Here is a 20938-nt window from a genome sequence, read left to right as displayed (position 1 = left end):
GGATAGAAGAGATGCCTGTTCACCATCACAACCACCATCACGCACCTTAATAACAAGCACAATGAATAATGCAATAGTGATGTTTGAATAATTTATTCAGAAGTTTTAGTGACAGACACAATGTTGTAAATTATTCTTGCTAGTCCAATAATTTTAGACTTGAGAATTAAAGTTCCTTGGTACATGGGTAGTGTCAGACATGTTAAACACACACAAACGCTCTTTTTTGTTACCCCTCTTGTCTCTCCTTGTCACCATCCTTCCTTTCTACATTCTCCTTTTCCTATTTCCTTCCGACTCTTGACAATTGATTTTTTTCTCTTTATTAAGGGGGTTTCTCACTATCCATAGAAGTCCTCTATACAAACACACACACACAAACACACACTCACACACACAACCCTGCACCTTACCCTAACCTTAAAACATGGCCTAATGACTCCTTAGGAAGACAAATTCCCATTTTGTGATTGTGTCAACAGATTTAACCCCCAAAACATGAAAACTAACTTGACCCCCACTCCCACCCCCCAACACAGGATTTAATCGTAACCCAGCAGAAAGAATTCTGACCTGTTCCATGAGTCCAGCTGCAAGTATGAACTGGCAAACATTTATTTCTTTAAATCAAACTAAAGGCAAATATCTTATTTTAAAGTGTGTATTGTACTAAAACCTGATTTGGGAACTTAAATAACATCTCTGAGCTCATGGCATTGACATAGTTCAGCTTATTCTCATTGAACTTTACAATCACATCATGTCTGAAAACACAATTCAGTGTCCTGTACAGTCCGCTCATGTTATTGGAATTAACTCTAAACACTGATATGGCTTCAAATATTAAAATCAAACACATGCCAGTAATAAAAAAAAAGAAAACCTTTGGTTTTCAGTATTAGCAGATTATAAAAACACCACGTATACATCAGGCTCAGTAACCTTCACACTGGGCTCATTTACCTGCCGTGTCAGTTTATGAACCACAGTGGACAGTGTTTGTGTTTGTGGCTTAAACTGAATCTTTTAAACAATATGCCTGTCTGTCTTCATGGCGGCCGATTCCCTAAATCGCCTCCTTCTTGTTGGGCAGTTTGGCTCAGTGAGGCTGAACCTGAGTCTACAGTTAACATGGTGATATCAGATGCCTCCCTGTAGATCATGTTAACCCACTGACATCTGCTGGTAGAACAAGGAAAAGCAGCCAATTCCTCCTTCTCATCATAGTCCCGTTGTGGTTTCTCTGGTGTCTCTGGACGTCTTTGTTCTCTCCTCACACTTCTTCATCTAATTTTGCCGCTTGGCTGACTTCATACTTCTGCTCCAAGTTCTGCTCTGGCCACTTTAAGGAAAGTGAAACCCTTTCTTTTCAGCCTGTTCCACTGAGACCCACAGTCAGTGCAGTAAACCTGCACTCAGTCAGACAGTCCCCAATGACTTCATTTTCTCAAAAGAGTCTGACCTGTTTCTTAAGTTCTTTCTTTTTCCACTGAGCGAGGCGGTCAAAGGCCGACATGGACATGCCAAAGACTCTGTGGAACTCCTCTGGTGAGAGGTGACGCTGTGAGGACAGAGGAGACAGAGACGCAGAGAGTCAGAAAGTCAGGAAATATTGATTTGTTGTATTCATACATCTTATCAGCTACTGGAGATAATATTGACTGTGAATATTCTTTTGCTCAGTATGATTCCTACATGTTTTGGTTCAATTTCTTCACCTGTTTAAGCTCCAGTACTGGTGAGGCTCTCTGAATGTTCACGGTGTCTCATACTTTAACACTGTGGACTGACTGCACTGAATGTTGCTTTTATTCTTGCTGTTTCTATCTGTGTTTTCATTATATTCCAGGGTCTTGATATGTTCAGGTCGAGCAGTGAGTGAAGCAGATTTTACAACAGTTGTGTTGTGCAGTAGTTCACCTCCAGTCTGGCTCGGTCGACGTCACTGGGGAGACGCTGCTGCCCTCTGACTGACACCACTAGGGCTTCATAGGGGTAGATCTAACAAAGGGAGAAACAGTTTAACTGAGACATTGAATCAAATTTAAAGGCAATAATTTTTTTCCTGAGGAAGTGTTGCTTCATGTTGTAACATGATTCAAACTGCATCATTAAAAAATCTCTAAATATCAATTTGGGCTCAACTATTTTTGCAACATTATGATAGACAGAAGTTGTTTGTCACCCTCTAGTGGCAAAACGCTTTTATTACAACAGCAGAGAAACCTAAAACAGATGAGTCTCTCTTTCATTGTTAATACAAATACAAATAATATTCCACTAAAAAAAAAAACAGTTTTCTTATTATTTCTTAGTAAAGACTTTGATCTTCTACGACTACATATAAAGAGTCGGCTTGAAAATTGTTTCCAAAACTTTCCAAACAATTCAAATAAGAAAAACTACAAATACTGTCCTGCGGTTTTATACCTCCACCAACCGGTGCAATTTCAATCAAAAACATTTGTTTCCCAGACTCATTAGAGGTCACCCTGACCTTTGACTTTCGACCACTGTAATCTAATCAATTTCTCTTTGAGACCAAATGATGACTGCTCAAAATTCCAGAAGACTTGAGATACCATGTTTTGGCCACTGTGACCTTTGACCTTTACCACCAAACTCTAATCAGTTAATCGAACCAAACGGATGCACAGAATCTGAAAAGATTCCCTGTAGGTGTTTCTGAGATATTGCGTTCATAAGGCAAAAAATTATCTTTGACCACCAAAAGCTTATCAGTTCAGAACTAACTCTCTCAAGGCATTTTTGAAATATTGTGTGAAAGAGAATGAATGGGACGGACGGACGGACAGCCCCAAAACATAAAGCCTCCAACCATTGGCTATCGCTGGTGTGGAGGCATAAAAATGCTCCTAATAAAGTTGGATTTAAAAAAGCATATTATTCTTATGATCATTATTCCTGAATGAGCACAGTTATACAGTAGATTTTGAAACTGGAGATATTGAAGTTTCCCTGAAAAGAATAACACACATAAGACTTTCTATTGTCATAACGGTGAAAGGATATTGAATATCCCTGACCCATCACACAAACCCTGTGTGTACAATTACCCTTTGTCTTGTTCTTTTCTTGTGTCAATAAAATGAGTCAATTTCCCTGAGCCAAGTGGGCGCGACTGAGTTGGATGGATACACATCTCAGTATGAACTTTAAATGGGAAACACATCATCCTTATCTTTTATACACACATCCAGACCATTCATCCCTGGCTGAGTAACAGTTCACCAGCTTTGCCAAGAAGAGCATCTTACCTTGTATTCTGAAAGAAAAGAGAAGACAGACACAGTGATGAGTCAACTGCTACATTCACCAGCGTTGATTCCATCACCGTACACAGTCTATGGCTGAATAGCATCATGAGGGGAAGTAATCAACTGGGGATAAGCACATTTCAGCTGAACAATAGACTTACCTCTGATCTGCCAATTAACTGCATTACCGCTGTCATACTGGTAATAATCTGCACCGGCACTCCCAGGCTGCTGGAACACAACGCGGCCAGTTTAGCAAACGTGGGACAGGAAGATGCATTTGATCATTATGATGGAGGGAAAGTATCCCGTGAAAAAGACAGAAATCTAATAATCTTATATGTATCTATTAAATGTTGCGTCTCACTGTCAATCACACTGGGAAATGTAATACTGAAATCTTTCCAGTTGTCAGTTAGAGTCTCAGTTGACCTCAGGAGCTAAACTGATAAAAATGAGTTTCGAAGGTTCAGTAGGAAATGAAGGACATTGCTGTGGCTTATTATAATGTAGTGAATGGCCCTGCCTCCCTCTCTCACACTCACACTCACACAGACACACAGACACACAGACACACAGACACACAGACACACAGACACACAGAGACAGACACACACACTCTTTCACAACAGAAATCAGGATTGCTCACCCTGTTCAGTGCGTTCTTGCCATACCCTGGCAACGAGGCAGATTTGGCAACAAATGAATCTGCAGGGACAAATATGAACACATTTACATGAACAAACAGAAGTTGTGCAAACTGATACAAACACACACACAGTCTGTAAGTAGGAGGATCCAGTTTAGATTTTTGAAGGGATTTTGCATTTGACGATCTTACACCATCAAAATCTAATCAGTCCATCTGTGAGTCTAAGTGAACATAACTGCAAATATTAGAAGCATTTCCTGAAGGTGTTCATGAGGTATTGAGTTCATAAGGGCAAAAAGAAAATCTCTTCGTGAGGTCACAGTGACCTTAACCTTTGACAACCAAAATCTAATCAGTTCATCGTTGAGTCCAACTGAATGTTTGAACCAAATTTGAAGAAAATCCCTCAAGGCGTTCAGACGTACAGACGGATGGACGACCCAAAAAACATCCTGGCTGTTGCGGAGAAATAAAAACTTGGTCGCAAAAATAAACAAATAAAATGTGAAAAAACGGTTTCATATGTATTCTGTGACTGAACACACTGTTAAGCAGATCTGGAATATTCTTAGTGCCACCATTTTGTTTTGACTGCTCGACTCCTTCCTACTGACAGTTAGTGAATTTTTGAGGGTTTTCAAATTCTATGTTAATACTTTGTCATCCAGTCTCTGAGAATATTGCCCTGGGGGGAATTGTACAAAAAGAATACACAGCAACAGCTCTCCTTCCAAGTACTGTACCTCCTTTTTAAACCTAGAGAATATCACTGCTTACCAAACACGCTCCTCAGGCAGAGATGTGGCTCTGAGGACGCTGCGATATCAAAACATTTAGGATCATAGAATCGCTGTCTCCACAAAACACCACACTTCAACTTTTAACCTGAAGTTATATCAACCTCAATCTGACAGATTTCACTCTGATCAAACACAAACTCCAGCACATGTACCCACAGAAACATACTACATTCAACTGATGTTATCACTCTGCATGTTTGCATCTCTCTTGTAACCATTGGCAACCAGCAGCATCTTTATCTGTGGTGTGCACTGCTGCAAGTGAAGCAGCAGAGGGCAGTGGAGTCACACCAACTCCCTCCCGTCATTCAACTGTCCCTCCTGTCTTCCTCTCTTCTACTTTAACTTGCCTCCTCTTCATTATCTGTTTCTTGCTTCTCATTCCTTCGCTTCATCAATCACTCTGCACCTCCCTCTCCTTTTTTTTCCACCTCCTCTCCCTTTCTTCTGCCTTCTCGCTCCGTCTATCTTCTCATTCAGTCTCTCTCTTGTTCACTGTGGTGTTAAAAGGATTTAAATAACACAGTCAAACAGCATAATGCAGCAGAATATTGGCCGGTGTGAGCTATGGCACACGGTTTGTAATCTGCTGAACAATAATGAGTTTGTCATCTTGCAGTGCTTTGTCTTCCAACAAGAAATGAGATACAGGCCCCGTAGATTAGGAATGCGTGTGTTAGAAACACAGCAATGTACGGAGCTCCCAAGGTGACACGGGCAAAATAAACGTTTTTGTTTCACGTGAAAGTTTCTGCATGGACACGTGACATCTGTCAGACCACAGGGCATTTCGACTTGTTATGTGTCTGTGTGGAAATGACAGCAAAGGAGGTAGTTGACTGTGGAAGAGTTGGAAAGATATTCACAGATTTTGACTTTACGGATCAATAACTAATAAACACCATGTCCTCAAAACACAAGCGAAGCCTCCTTCCAATCACAGTAATATACACAACCAACTACGGCTTTATTTCATCAAAAAATAGCAGACACCCAACCAGATTTCCATTCAATTTTGATGGAGGGTGGTACATGACGTAAGGATGAACCCAGAGGAAGCGGATCAGGGGGCCGATCCAACATTTATTTTTCTATTTCTTCAACATTGTGAGAGAGGGAGTTTTTTGACGTTTTCACCAATTTCCCAGGGATAATTCTTGGATCTGGATGAAAAAAAATCCGGTGCATTTCAGGGACTCATATTTTTAAGTGAGTGAAATTTAGTGCAGCTTGTTTGAATCTCAGGGGACTATTCGGCCTGAGTGCTATTCTAGATATTAATCGGTTTTATTTTATTTGCACAAGAACGTAATTTCAGGACATTCAAAATACATTTGGAAGCTAAGTTGGGAGGCCATTGGGCTGAAATACTCTCAAGATCAATAAAGAGATCATGGTGCTTGAACTTGTAAGCCACAAGGATTTTAAGGCCAAGTGTGGATAATGTCACTGCATAAAATTGATCTATTTTTACAATCTAAAAAGTGTTACTGTGGGTTGTGGAACAGATGGCGGAGGGGTTCAGGTCGGTGATCCTGGATCTGTGCTGCTGCTAAAACTAAAGCTGATAAACACAGACCTGGGGCCTGGATGAAACTCCAGTGCTATTCATCTTCCCACAAGTAACCCAAAAAGAAAGATGTGTGTGTAGGTGTGTGTGTGTGCGCACGTCTGTGTGTGTATGAGCTGATAACAATCTCCCGTTTCAAATCTCTGCCTCCGTCACAGCAGAACCTGCAGAGTGAGGAGGATCAGAGTGAAGGCGGCGGCTCGCTGTGTCGAGGTGACCTCACAGATCAAAACACACTGATGAACCACTCACCGCTGTCAGCGCTGCAGACAGACCTGGGAGCTGAGGAGAGACAGACAGACAGAGAGGGGTGAGACAGAAATAAGACAGACAGGACAATATATCATTATGTCTCAAGAGCAAAAACTCTGTAATGAATGAAATGAGCCCCAATCGCCTTTAAATTTGAAAAAGAAAATTATGTGTGGAAAAACATCAAGGGGAACAGCTGTCTGTAAATAAGCATCCATCTGATTTACTGGAAAACATGAGAAGAAAACCAAAAAAGTCTTAAAAATGTAACCGAATACGTCAAGTGAATACAAATTTAAGATTAAGTATTTTGACGCTGAAATGTTGTTCACAAGGGCCAATTTAAATTGCACATTTTACATTTAACCTAATCAGACTCTACATCCTGAGCAAACTAAAAGACATTAATCATTGGATAATATTCATAAATAATAGGAGTTACTGACTTAAAAAAATATTAGGTCATCCAACTTCTTAAAAAGTCACTTATCATTAGCAGATATGAACCTTTCTTGAATATTGTTTTAAAGATGGAAGGTCTACAACAACTGATCATTTCTTCTGGCCACTTGGGGGCAGCAGAAACAAGATCCACATTACGATTAAATTGATATATGAAAGACCTGATAACAAACAGTTGCTTATTTTTAATACATATTCTGCATTTGCGGAGCAACATAATCATTGTCAACATTTCACTCTTTTAGCTTTTAGCTCTATTTTTGGTCTCTACCAGTTCCTGAGGGAAACATCTGGCTCTCAGCTGCTAAATGTTCAACAAAGTTCACCAGTCAGTCTTTCACTGTCTCAGTCTGCTGTTCGCTGCTGAAAACAGCAGCAGTCACAAACAATGCTTTCGATTAGAACCCAACCAATATGGATTTTGGGGGCCGATGCTGATATTAGGGAGAAATTTCCTATACAATATATCAGCCTATATGTACATTACAAAATATAATAATTTGGCAATGATTCCTAATATGCCGTTATCAAACTGTTATGACAGTTTAATCATAAACTTAATTGTAGATAACTAAATGAAAAGAAAACACAAATACTTAATCTTTTGTCTGCGAAAGGCTCATATTTGCAAATTTCTTCTGGCCAAACAATAAATCAGTCAGGCTCTATATGAAGCAGTGAAGATGAACCAGAGCAGCGTTCGGCTGGACATCTACTCACTGAGTTACAACTGGCTATAAAACTCTGTGATGGAGCTGCAGAGTCAGGGGATAATTCTCTATAGGTTCATTATTACCAGAAACCCTTTCAAACATTTTTCCTCAGATACATAATCCACTTTAAATCTCCTGGATTCTTGATCCCCTTATTTGTGAGTACAAATTGATACACGCAGGTTAATGTCTGTTTTCGTTGTGCAAACATGAACAATAAGCAAAACTGTGTTAAGTAGAGTCCATAAACCTGCCATATGGTAAAAGTAAGAGAACAAACAGTAAACTGAAATGACAGGAGAGAGTCGGTTTTCATTGGAAGGGAAATAAAGGAAGCCTGCTGTTGTGGGACATCTATAAAACATCAGCTGTGTGGGGGTGTGCCCCTAACAGCATCAATATGCAAACATAATCACTATCAAGACTTACACATCGTATAAAATATGAAGCAGCACGGGTACAGCCACACAGCATCAGGGTTTATACTTGGGCCATCCATGTTAAAAATGTATATGTTTATGGCACTTTATGGCAATGTGTAATTTTAATGGACTGTGCTGCATCTTGAAATTCCCTTGGTTATTCTTTCTTGGCAAAATAATATGATGAAACATAATCACACACTTAGTCGGTGCTAAAATCCAGCACAGAAGATAAGGATATAAACATTACATTTTATATGTATCATTATATTGTCTTCATAGATGAAGAACAACAAGAATACAAATCTACAGCGATGCTAGCAACACTGTGAGGCTGCAGCCGACTGAATTAAAATTCTAACATCAGCAACGTAACTTGTTCGTGTTGAGCAGGTTGACTGTTTACTGTGTTCACCAGAGACCGTTTGTAAAAATGGATGACACATCTCCGCTTCCTCCCACTGTGTGTCCCACACGTGTTTATCACGTTAAATAACTAAAACAAAAAATTCTGGGAAAATGCACTCTTGAACATTAGCATGATAAGGGTTAGGGTTCTAAATTGACAGCAACTATCTTGGAAAAACTTTGACATATAGGTTTTTTTTTTTTTAACTTTTTAGTTTGGCCCATGTCCCATCTGCCAACATGGTGGAGGCAGGGTTTATCACCTATCCTGCAGCCAGCCTCCAGGGGGCGATACAGATAGCTGGCTTCACTTTTGGGAGCTGTATGGTCGTCCATTTTTATATACAGCCTATGGTGTTCTACATCTTACTTTAGAAATTAGTTTAGCGTTTAACATTTGCTTATTTACAGTCAACACAATGTCTAACAAACCACAATTTTGGTCTGATAGCGGCGTCACGTGACAAGTCAGAGGGTTGATCCTGTGTCAGGATTGATTGATTTATTCACACTGACTCAACACAATAGAAAATACTTTGATAAATGTGACCCTTTACATTGAACTTATGTAATAAAGTTACTTTAATATGTAATTAAAAATACATATAGTCAGTTTTTTTTGTGTGTGTTGAGGACATTCCATTTTGAAATGAGCCTCTCAGGACAGGAACCGATACAGACACACCACTCAGGACTTTTCTAATCAGTATAATAACAGCAGACACTATAAACCCACAGTGATTACGCAGCACTGAATTCCCACATCATACACACACTGTGTGTGTGTGAGCTCCCTGTTCACACAGCTCATCTCCCACTCTCTCCTCCGCTCTCTGACCCTGATTTACCTCTCGGCTTCGTGTCATACATCTTCTCTGAGCGGCTGCAAATTGCTTTAGCTTCTTACTCCCTCTCTCTCTTTTATTTTCAATTCACTTTTTATCTCGGCCTCTCTCGTTCTCTGTTTGAACACCCTCCCGCTTGACCTCCACCTAAACACACTCTCTCTCTTTCTCTATCTCCGAGTCTCTCCATCTTTGTCTCGCCCCTTACCCGTGCTGAATGCAATGAGGACTGGGATCAATGGAAGAGTTAATATAGAAGTGGCAAACTCTCACGCTTAGGCTTGGTCAGCATCGCAACTAGACACACACCACACACACACACACACACACACACACACACACACACACACACACACACACACACACACACACACACACACACACACACACACACACACACACACACAACCCTCTTCCCATAAAGGTGACTATATTAATCTCCTGACCTCTAACCTCCGCCACCACAGACCACTCATCACCACGACCCAAAATGAAATCTAATCCCTTTTCAGCCTTGGATCTAAAGTACAAATCACAAACGGAACACAACCAGGACTGTGTTAGTGTTTATAAATCATGAACTTGACATTACTACAACTCATTTCAAAGGTGAATTAACTGTAGTTCTGTGAACAAATTCTAACTTTCCAAGAACATTGATTTAAGTTCACTTCCGTAAAGTTTGAAAACTAGTTCTCAGAGATCAGCCACAGACTATTTTTATTGTCTGCACCATTGACTGCACTCCAAAAGTGAAGCCAAAGTGTCTTGATTGCCCCCTGGTGGCAGGCTGCAGTATAGGTCATAAAAGCCCACCTCCTCCATGTTAGAGAATGCAACACAGATTCAGCAAAAAAGTCAAAGTACACGTCAAATACATTTTCCTCAAAGATGATTTTCTCAAATGTCATTTTAGATAGCTGGTTCTTATCACACTGTTTGTTCAAGTGTTCACACACACACACACACACACACACACACACACACACACACACACACACACACACACACACACACACACACACACACACACACACACACACACACACACACACACACACACACACACTTACAGCCATTGAGGGAGCCATATCCCAGATTGTTCAGTGCCTCCTTGCTGCTGCAACGGGAACTGCGTCTGCTCCCCCACTGGTCATTGTCGTGACAACCTGACCGCGCCTTCATCTCCTCCTTCAGGATCATCCTGCCAATGCTCTGCAGAGAGGAAGAGAGGAAGGGAGGAAGGGAAGAGGAGAGGAAAGAGAAGCAGAGGGGAAGAAAACAAGGATGGTTTAAAGTATCAATGTACGGATAGATGTAGAAGTGGCGTGGATGCATAGGTGAATATATGGTGATGGTGAAGAGATATGAAAACTTTGTCATGGTTGTTGTTTGACCAGAAATAGAGGGATGTATATGTAGAGAACAAAGGAGGAGAGAGGAGCATAGCAGCATCCTTTGTCCAGTGTGCAAGATCGTTAAACAACATGTTTAATTAAGTGGCACATTAAATATTAACGAATGCACAAAATGTAAACGTGGGAAGCAGGGGGACTTCGTCTTTCTTACCCTGTTGATATTGTGATTCCAGCCGTCTTCCTCCCCTCCGGACGAAAACCTCCTCACTCTGGAGACTAGAGGAAGAGATGAATAAAAACATTTGATTTGGAGCAACAAAAAAACAATATAGGAAAACTGAAAAAAGGTAAAGGTACATAATAAGCGAGTGAGTGAGTAAACTATGCATCCCATAAACCATTGCAAATTATCCCTGAGCAATGACTTCCAGCACCTCTTCTTGAATTTAACCTGTAGGGATTTTCACCTTTGCTCTGTTGTGAACGCAACGCTGAACCATCCTAGCGTAGCCGACATAATTTAGCAGTTAAGGAAAACAATTCCATGGTAACAGTGAGATCCGCCAATCAGAGGCATTACGATCACACCTGACGATTGTGGGTAGTGTACTTCTCGTTGACATGAGAATATAACAGGTTTTTCCTAATTTCCTAGTTGATTTAATTCTGACTTGTAGCTTCTATAGGAGCACATCGCATCATTTCACATAACTGTAGTTTGCGGCAAGTACTTCTGGACACTGTTAAGCTCTGTTGGTGTGAGCGCAGGTTTCTAAGCATCGTGTGTGTTCGAGAAAGAGAGGGAGTGGTACCTTTAGGAGAGCCAGTGTATGGGTAGTAGTTGGAGCCTGGGTGATACATGCTGTTACAGTTGGAGGAAGAAAGGCAACTGGAATTGTTGAGATTCTCATTGGTTTTGCTCTTACTGGCTGTCGGAGAGGCAGAGGCGTCTGACGGAAAGACAATCAGAGACAGAGAAATATAATGCATTTTATTCAACACACATTTGAACAGTTGATTAATGAAAACAAAAGCCTATCCAATGTCTTTTCGGCTGGTTTTCATGCTTGGAGAAGGGGAACGTCCACAAAGGGGGAGGGTAATAAAAACTATAATATTTCATGGTACAACCAACATCACAGTGTGAGGTTTTGTGTGTTTTTTGTGGACAAAGAAATGCGTTTACTTACAGAGAGGGTAGGACACAGCAGGGGTGAGGATGGGAGGAGAGGAGATGCATCAAACACAGGGAAACAAAGAGGAGAAAGGAGGTCAGAGGAAATATGATGGGATATGATACACAGCTTCTATAAAGGGATGAGGTTATCAAGGGTGGACCGCAATAAAACTAGGAAGATAGTGGTGTGAAATATGTAAAAGTAAAGAAATATATATCTTCAAGATGCCAGGTAGCATATATCCTCTCTCTGTGATTTATTTGAGGGGATATAATACAAAGCTGCATATTTATTGAACAGGGAGAAAACGCATTTATCATCTTTGCGTCACGTGCGACACGATAAGATAAGACACAATGCATAAATGTTTCCCGCCAGGACAACGTTATACACATAATGAAGAAATGCAACGAAGGAGAAACACAAAACACATACTTCAGTCCAGCATCAGATAATCATACAAGAGGGGCTGTTAAAATACAGCAGGGACCATTCATTTCAAATCATTTGTAAATTGTTTCTGTTTCTTATTAACTTCTTCTGGCAGCTTCAGTAAGAATCTGTTGTTTTTTAGGTGCAGCCATGTTTGACTATGATATACATTATGGCAATAAATAGACAATATAAATACGCCTTAATATGGTACTTTGCTTTAAAATGAAAACTGCTCTGAAAGTGATTTACCGCTGTGAATTTGAATCCGTCCAGATCATAGATTGCCTCCTCACGCTGACAAAGAGAGGTTTGTCAGCACTTTGCAGCCCGGGCTAAATCATCCAGAGGTGTTTCTGAGGAACTGTAACTCTGTCGGACCTGCCGTCTGAGCGCTGATGGATTGCCTACACATTCACAGTATTTGGCCCCGCTGCTCTCAGTTTTACTTCGCCTCTTGAATCACCAAACTGTCTGTAATCTCACCTCTGATGTGGCCCTAACCATCAAGCGGCTCATCCGTACCTCTGTAGTTTAGTTTCAGCCCAGTCAGCTGACAGTAACTTGATTCTTCACACGTTTGAAACCCATCATGAGGAATGTGGTGCCTGGTGAATGTCATAATCTTAATTGGGGACACGAGGGTCTACTTTTTTTCTCCCCTGTGTGATTCAATGACTTGTTTTACCAAATTTTAAATATCTCCATGTGGAAAAGTGAGTAGGTGGCCCACAGTGACTGAATGAACAGAACTGATTCAGGTGCACAAACACTTTATTATGACACTGACAAAGAAACTGTATTAATGTGGATTCATCAGGTTATGGCCGCTACCTGACGCATTGATTAAGACGATCCAGATATAATAGTTTTAAAGGGAGAAGTCGATTGTTAAAATTTAGGGATAAAAGTGATGTACAGTAACTAGCTCCGAAAAGGAGGTCATGTTTTCATTGCTGTTTGTTTGTGTTACTTTGCAGTATTGCACAAAAATGACACTGTGGATTACCATGACAGCGAAAGGATGTAGTGGGAGGAACCCATAAAATATTGGTACGGACATCCAGGATTTTTTTTTTTACATTTTGAGATACAGCGTTTTTTGACATTTTCATAGATTTCTAGGAAAATAATTGCTGGATATCGATGAAAAAAAAAATCTGTGAGTGTGTGATATCTATGAGTGTGTCCAATTTGGTGCAGCTTCATTGAATTCAAGGGGACTGGCGGAGGTAAGCGCCCTTCTAGTTTACGTAATTAGTTAATCTGTGGCCCTCCTTAAACTCTGCAACAGAACCTGTAATCAAACCTCTGCAGGTTTATAGAGAAAAATTGCTTCCGATTCTCGGACTGCTTAGAAGGTGGAGAGGAATGAATGTCGTCAGAAACGCTGGATGTTGGACAGAAAGAATTTATTCAGCTTCAACTCAGATCTTTCTGTAACGGATCGGTTCAGTCAAACAAGCAGAAGAATGTTTCATACTAATGATGCATTGACGGTGTACACAGCACGCCCGTCAACAGCTGTACGTGCCGAATGGACTAACCTAGTCTCTTATAGTTGGGGGGTTTCCTGTAGATGTTGGATTCTTCAGAAGCTGAAAACAGAAACACAGAGCATTAGTGGCATCAAGATAAAAGAAATGGGGAACGAGAGGAGAGGAGAGGAGAGGAGAGGAGAGGAGAGGAGAGGAGGGGAGGGGAGATGAGAGGAGAGGAGAGGTAAATTGGATTTCCTTATTCATCCCGTCCCAACAAATTAGTTGCATACATTTATAGTCTTCTTGACCATAAAGCTGACAGCACAGGTAATAAACTGTTGTAGCAGAGGCGGTGCCGTGCATCCAGAGAACCTGATCGACGTGCAGAGCGGATGATTAATACTCATTCACTGGCTTATTGCTGGAAGGAGCAGCAGATGGCTCAGGAACAAAGCAGAGGAAGGAGAGGAGTTAAAGGGTTGAGAGAGGACTGGATGGAGAGGCAGAGGAAAAGATAAAGGGACGGGAAAGAAAAAAAAACAGAAACGACAGGAGCATGTGGCGCCTTGCAGCTCTCGTTTGGAAGAATATTCTATATAATCATTCAGCTTTGGGTGTCAGAACACCACATTACGTGAAATAACATTTAAAAAAAGTTACAACCCCTAATAAAACAGCAACAACATGAAGCCAAAGACATTGAAATACTTCCAAACACAGCAGAGCATGCCACCAATCCTCCCAGCGTTGGAGGTTTGACTCCCAGCGGGCCGACCACGCTAAATTTGAACACACTCATGATACCGTGAGGCACTCTGGATAAAAGCCTCCACCAAATACATTCTGTTCCTCGTTGTAAAAACGTTAGGGGAGTGCTGTCGCAGGGCTGGCAAGGATTAACAGCCTTGGAAAGAAAAAAAAACAGTCAGGAGGAAGAAGGGAACATGCAGTGAGAAATGGAGCGAGGGCCGGAGGAAGGAATGATGAGGAGGGAAAGCAAACGTAAAGCGAAGGCAACAGAGACAGAGCGAAACGTTCAGGGAGCGGAGGAGCGTCGACCTGATGAGGTGGAAGGTTGTTGGGACGTTAACACGAAACAGAATTAGATATTAGATTAAAGCTCATATGTTACAAAAGCTCCAGGAAGAGACTCAGGAAGAGAGGATAACTACTTTATAGATGTTCAGACCTCATTAAAATAAGTCAAAAACCTTAGATCTATCACAATCAGGCTGATATGAATCTCACAGGTAACATACCACATATATATTCAGTTTAAAAAGTAAAAGATATTCAAATTGTAATGATATAATACGAGGAGAAGCAGAAAACCGTCATATTTAATAACCTGGAACCAACAACAAATTTTTAAATACGAAAAATGACGATGAACTTATTAGTCGGTTATTTTTCTTGCAATTAATGACAAACAGGTCAGGTTCTCTGTGGTTATTTGGTTTGAGAAGCAAGTGTGGATCTGGGATCAGCTCTTGGTTAGGCAGGAAGTCAAATTATAGCAATACAAAGGATTTGGATGATATAAGTATATATAAGTATTCGGAGGGTGGGTTTCGTTTCGCTGTTAAATGGGGAAACTCAGGTTAGTACCAGCGTGACGGATGACGGCCTACCTGGCACATGGAAATGCTTGGGGGCTTGGAGGGTGGTGGTGGTGGGGGTGGCACACCTGGGCTCTGGCTGAGAGTAATATGGTGAACTCCTGCCACTCTCACTGCCTGCCGTCATCGCAGCCAATCACAGTGAGAGAAACCAAAGCATGAGGCACAGAATGGCCCACGTCCCCCAAACAGAAACGACAGACAGACCGACTCGTAAGCTGGTGAAATACGTACATATATATACGTGAGCATGCATGTTTGAGTGTTCTGGGACTCCAAACATGGACATAACTCCCTGCTGAGCCTTGTAGAGCGAGTGCTTCTTGCCAGGCCTCATATTTTCTATTCATGTACGTGTAAGTGTGCATCTTCGGTTGAGTGGGCGCATTACCGGGGAGATAATAATGCAGAGGGGACCCTCCTTGGCGACTGTGTGCAGGAGAGTCAGTGAAGGCAGAGCTAGAGGAACGCCTCGTTCTCAAGTCCACGCCGTCCAAAACATCCTGGAGAGAGAGGGAGAGAGCGACGCCATCTCAGGGTATTTCCATTTACTCAATGGAGTTAATTAAACTACACAAAGCTCCATTAAAAACACAACTGTAATCTCTTTGAGAGCAGCATTATGCAGTATAGTTTTTGATAACGAAAAAACGTGATGAAGAATTTTTATTTCCCTAACTGCGACCAGACCGCACAGATGTCATTAAACACTTAAATTACACAGATGTCATCTCAACATGCAATACTGATTAAGAACAAAGTCGAAACTATATTTAAAAAAAGTTAAACTTTATATTTTTGTAATGACATTGACAAAGAAAGTCAATTCACACAATTCCTTCTAAATGTATAGGCTAATAAAATTGTCCGACATGAGTATTTCACAGAAATATTCATCTTATTTTCTTCAGTTCTATACATTTGGTTATATAAATGTCTCTGTTTGTAAATGAAGAGAACTGTAAAATCAATCAAACAATTAAATAATCGATTCACTGTAGAATTTCATGTTACATTACTGATCTGGAAGTCCCACGTTCCCAGGATACACCAACACCCTTACCTGCTCTTTGTGTGACATGTGACATGTCCCATGTTTTCCATGCAGCTACATTTACCTTCTGCTCTAATTCATGTAAAATATACCTGAGTCATTAGTCAAAGCAGTAAAACTACTGGGAGGAATACTTACATGAGAGTATGGTGACAAGGAGCCCAATGACTGGATCAGAGGGAGAATAAAAGAGTAGGTGAGAGTTATGCTCAACTTCAGTATTGATTGTGAGGTTATGTGTGTGTGTGTGTGTGTGTGTGTGTGTGTGTGTGTGTGTGTGTGTGTGTGTGTGTGTGTGTGTGTGTGTGTGTGTGTCTGTGTGTGTGTGTGTGTGTGTCCACAGCTATATCGCTCCAGAGTGTCGTCAGAGAGGTGTGTCTGGTCGGACTGATAAGGGATGATGTCAGGCCGCTGGATGTCATACATGGCTTTGACCCTGGGCAGAGCCGCCAGCTGCTTATAGTCCACAACATCACTGTCAGCTTTTGACTGTGTGTGTGTGTGTGTGTGTGTGTGTGTGTGTGTGTGTGTGTGTGTGTGTGTGTGTGTGTGTGTGTGTGTGTGTGTGTGTGTGTGAGTGAGAGAGAGAGAGAGAGAGAGAGAGAGAGAGAGAGAGAGAGAGAGAGAGAGAGAGAGAGGCAGTAAATGGAAACTGAGTCATAAATAGTAAAGTGGACATAAATAGCAATTCAGAAAGAACAATAAAAGAATGAAGAATCACACAGAGGCAGGCGTACAGATGTATAGAATTAGAAAATACAATTCAAGACCAATCTACTTTAAGTCGTACACAATGAAAAAACATTTCATCGGCTTTAAAGTGCAGTAAACACCTCAGTGTGAAGTGACAGACAATCAAGAAAGTCTATTCAGAGACAGATGGAACTTCCAGGGACTCCGAGCGTCTGTCTCCGTCGGTCATATGTGACTGACGGCCCTGACAGTGACAGCGGAGGGCATCACTTGTTTTTGAAAAAGTGCTGTATAAATAAATTTGTATTATTTATTTTTTTTATCACCACAGCTGCAGTTACTCACGCAGATAAGGCGGTGAGGAGATCCGAGCAGAGGGGAGGAGGCCGTAGGAGAAATGGAGGCCGTCTCAGACGTGCGTCTCAGCTACCGGAGCAAAAACAAGAGTCAAAACGAGCCTGAGGTCGAAGTAAAGTTAGATTAGACACAACAGGTAAATTTACAACATGTAATTAAAAGGTACAGAAATGATAATGGTAATAATATCATTATCCACAATGTTACACATATCTATACATATTACACTGTATTAATTAAATAAAATTACATGTGATTGAGGCCTGAAAACTAATACAATTTAGTTTTTGTTCATTAAAAAGTCAGAAAGTTCTGTTGACTTGTGAATTTATGGTGTTAAACCACTTCTACTAGTATGCGTGTGTTAAATAAAAATAAAAGACTAACACAACTTGCTTTAATTATAATTATGACTTATACATGCTTCTCCAGGTATTTCGATAACTCAAACTGGCTTCAGATAAGGTTTTGCATTAGTTGAGGTGAACACTTTTGATAATGAAAGCAAAGAGCGTACATTTTTTTAACCCACATGCATTTTAATGTCAGGGAATCAAATAAAATCCTTTTTTGATAGAAATTGAAAGGTTTTGTTAAACTCGAAAGCACTTCATAGAAAACACATTTTTTAAAACATTACTACATTTATTGGGAATTAGTTTCTTATAAAGAACAATGTGGTGTAGGTTGTAAAACGAGGATGATAAATATGAGGCAGAGAGAGAGAAGAGGAGAATCACACAGGAAGGAAACAGAGAGAGGGAGCAGGAGGCTGCAGGTATTTTGAGTATCGCTCACCCTCAGTTTTCTCTCCAGCCGAGCTGCTTCTTTACACATGGGGTGCCAAACCTCTGAACCTGCACACACACACACACACACACACACACACACAAATACACAAGTTTAGCTCAGTTAAATTTGTTTTGTGTATGTGGGCTGCAGCCATACAGTTTCATGTGATCCTAGGAGAGTAAAATGGCCTTTCTCCAGTGCATCATCATCAATCAACACCACTCACACACACAAACACACACACACAGCTGAAGCTCTGTGGAGGAGGTTTGTCTGGTCTGAGAACAGAGGAACAAAGTCTCCTGGTCTCCCCACACATAAACAAAAAAGGAGGAATATTTAGCTGCAGCGTGGCTCTGCTTAGGTTAATATCGGTGAGTCCAGCATTAAAGTCGACACTGAAATGTCTCCAGCAACTATTGGATACATTGCCATGACATTTTGTTCAGACACTCACGGTCACTGAAGAATAAATCCAACTGACTTTTATGATCCCCAAACTTTTCATCCAGTGCCAAGAGAACTAATGACTTCTTCCTCTTTTTATGCCAAATGATAATAATAATGACTCAAATGAAAAATCTGCTCCAGATCATGGGTCATCATGACTTAGAGAGACAAAGAGACAGGGAGGACAAAAAGGTATGAGAATAAAGGTACAGAATAAACAATGCAGAAAAGATGTGCATTCGTGTACAATTTTCTGAGAAAATATCAATATTCTTAATTAAAATCAATCCATTAAATTCAAGGAAATTGTATTTTCACAGATGTCAGCGTCATATGAAATATTCATTTATACGAAAACTTTTATTCTGCTGTAAAATAATGCAGAAAATATGTACATTTATATTTATGTTTCAAAAATTATGTTTGTTATATTATGTTATGTTTGTATCATTATATTGGGTTTATTAGTTTTTTGTTGTTATTGATAGCTATTTGTCATAAAGTTTATGATCCATATTGGTCGGGCTCTAAAGTACAATCTTACAGATCTATTTTGCACATCTTTACCACAGTCTGTGCACAAACATCTGAAAAACCGAACCAATGCTTTAGCAACAATGCACTTTAACAGTGACCGCAGAAAAGGATTTCTGAATTTCACTGACTTGAAGTGAACTGAATGAGAACAAGAGCAAGAGACCAAAAGATAAATGAAGGAGAAGTCGTCCTGAGAGGAGAGAAAGACGAGGAGGAACAGAGAAAAAGAACAAAGCAAAGGAAATGAAAGAAGGATGGAAGGAGCTAAGTACTCGATAAAGCAGAAGAGGAGAGGGGATGAATGACGGTTATTACAGTAGATCATATTCATGACAATAAAGCACTAATGTCAGGATGTTTGTTGTGGATGTGATAGTGATAATGACAGCAACACTCACACACACACACACACACACACACACACACACACACACACACACACACACACACACACACACACACACACACACACACACACACACACACACACACACACACACACGCTGACTCTGTATCATTTTCTCCGGCCTCAGGGCACTGCTGGACTCAGTTAGCTGATCACAACTCTAATATACAACCACTATCAACATCATATATCTGACCTGCACAAAAACAAACAAACACACACACCCACACGCACGCACACGCACAAACTACATAAGCAAACGAGCACAGAGGCAAAAGGAAGCAGGACACGCACCACCCAACAACCACACTCTCTCTCTCACACACTCCCACACACAAAATCGATACTGTGGACAGAAACCATGCGTGGTGATTCAGTGCACCCCCGTCCCACCCACGCTGCTGCACTCCGCTGCTGAACAGATGTACGGCCTTGGACTTGGGATCCGGTATCTCCTGGCTGAGGAGAATCTAAATTGTGCAGCAACCAAGGATTCAGTTGGAAAACACAGAGCTGTGATTAGTTGTGATAAAACTTAAATCTCACTTAAGTCGCACATGCAGAGGAACAACAGTTTGTTTGTGGAGAGAAGCCTGAGCAGACTTTCATTTTTTCTCCTTGTCTTCACTTTGTGCAAACTGGGGTTAATGGATTGCTCAAACCGGACGCCTTATCTTGACCATCGATATTCAAAAGAGGGGATGAAGGCCGCCAGTGTAAATCTACACGAAGCAATTTTTGAAATTAGTGCTCGTGCTATTTGAAATTCTAATGTTATAAAGAGGCAGATATTTAAATGGCCTCAGGCGTCTTTGCAGAATTATGCTGCCAAGTGAAACACCAGAAATGTCAATTTAATTCTTACATTTCAGATATAGTGAGTCTGTTGATTTTTAAATTCAGTATTGGGTGTAAGAGCCGAGGTCAAGTTGAGTGAGTCATTGAAGAATGTATAAATGCAGTGCAATGCTGCTTCTACTTGGAGATTTGATTCAAACCAAAACAAAAACCCTATTTGGCAATTAGACAGAAATGCAACCTGACAGAGAGTTTTTCAGCCCAGTAAATTAAACAAAAATTAAAATTAAGTGCCAAATAAAAGCTCTTCTGAATAATGAAACAGACATTTTGTAAATCTGAAAATGCCTGAAATCAGCAGTTAATTAAACTATTAGTCAA

General features: G+C 40.6%; 1 protein-coding gene across 6 annotated transcripts in view; it reads right to left on the bottom strand.

The window, feature by feature from the left end:
* Window positions 1-77: 77 nt before the first annotated feature.
* The window catches only part of LOC118122688 (actin-binding LIM protein 3), a 42972-nt gene continuing 22111 nt past the window's right edge, over window positions 78-20938 (bottom strand). Inside the window, exons 8-23 of one of the 6 annotated variants that reach the window (XM_047343699.1) lie at window positions 18373-18431; window positions 17563-17643; window positions 16861-17013; window positions 16663-16695; window positions 15862-15973; window positions 15483-15587; window positions 13918-13968; window positions 11573-11689; window positions 10972-11036; window positions 10476-10617; window positions 6553-6582; window positions 3928-3986; window positions 3440-3509; window positions 3279-3286; window positions 1921-2001; window positions 78-1561 (exon numbers count right to left, since the gene is read on the bottom strand). In XM_047343699.1, the coding sequence (XP_047199655.1) occupies window positions 1448-1561; window positions 1921-2001; window positions 3279-3286; window positions 3440-3509; window positions 3928-3986; window positions 6553-6582; window positions 10476-10617; window positions 10972-11036; window positions 11573-11689; window positions 13918-13968; window positions 15483-15587; window positions 15862-15973; window positions 16663-16695; window positions 16861-17013; window positions 17563-17643; window positions 18373-18431 (1280 nt within the window). In that variant the 3' untranslated portion in view covers window positions 78-1447. Of the gene's footprint in view, window positions 1562-1920; window positions 2002-3278; window positions 3287-3439; window positions 3510-3927; window positions 3987-6552; window positions 6583-10475; window positions 10618-10971; window positions 11037-11572; window positions 11711-13917; window positions 13969-15482; window positions 15588-15861; window positions 15974-16662; window positions 16696-16860; window positions 17014-17562; window positions 17644-18372; window positions 18432-20938 lie in introns of all 6 variants that reach the window. The other 5 variants (XM_047343702.1, XM_047343697.1, XM_047343698.1 and 2 more) reach the window with 5 other exon arrangements.

The sequence above is a fragment of the Hippoglossus stenolepis genome, chromosome 15, assembly GCF_022539355.2.
Source record: "Hippoglossus stenolepis isolate QCI-W04-F060 chromosome 15, HSTE1.2, whole genome shotgun sequence".
Taxonomy (NCBI): Eukaryota; Metazoa; Chordata; class Actinopteri; order Pleuronectiformes; family Pleuronectidae; genus Hippoglossus; species Hippoglossus stenolepis.
The sequence above is the reverse complement of the archived record's forward strand: the minus strand, read 5'-3'. Positions and strand labels throughout refer to the sequence as shown.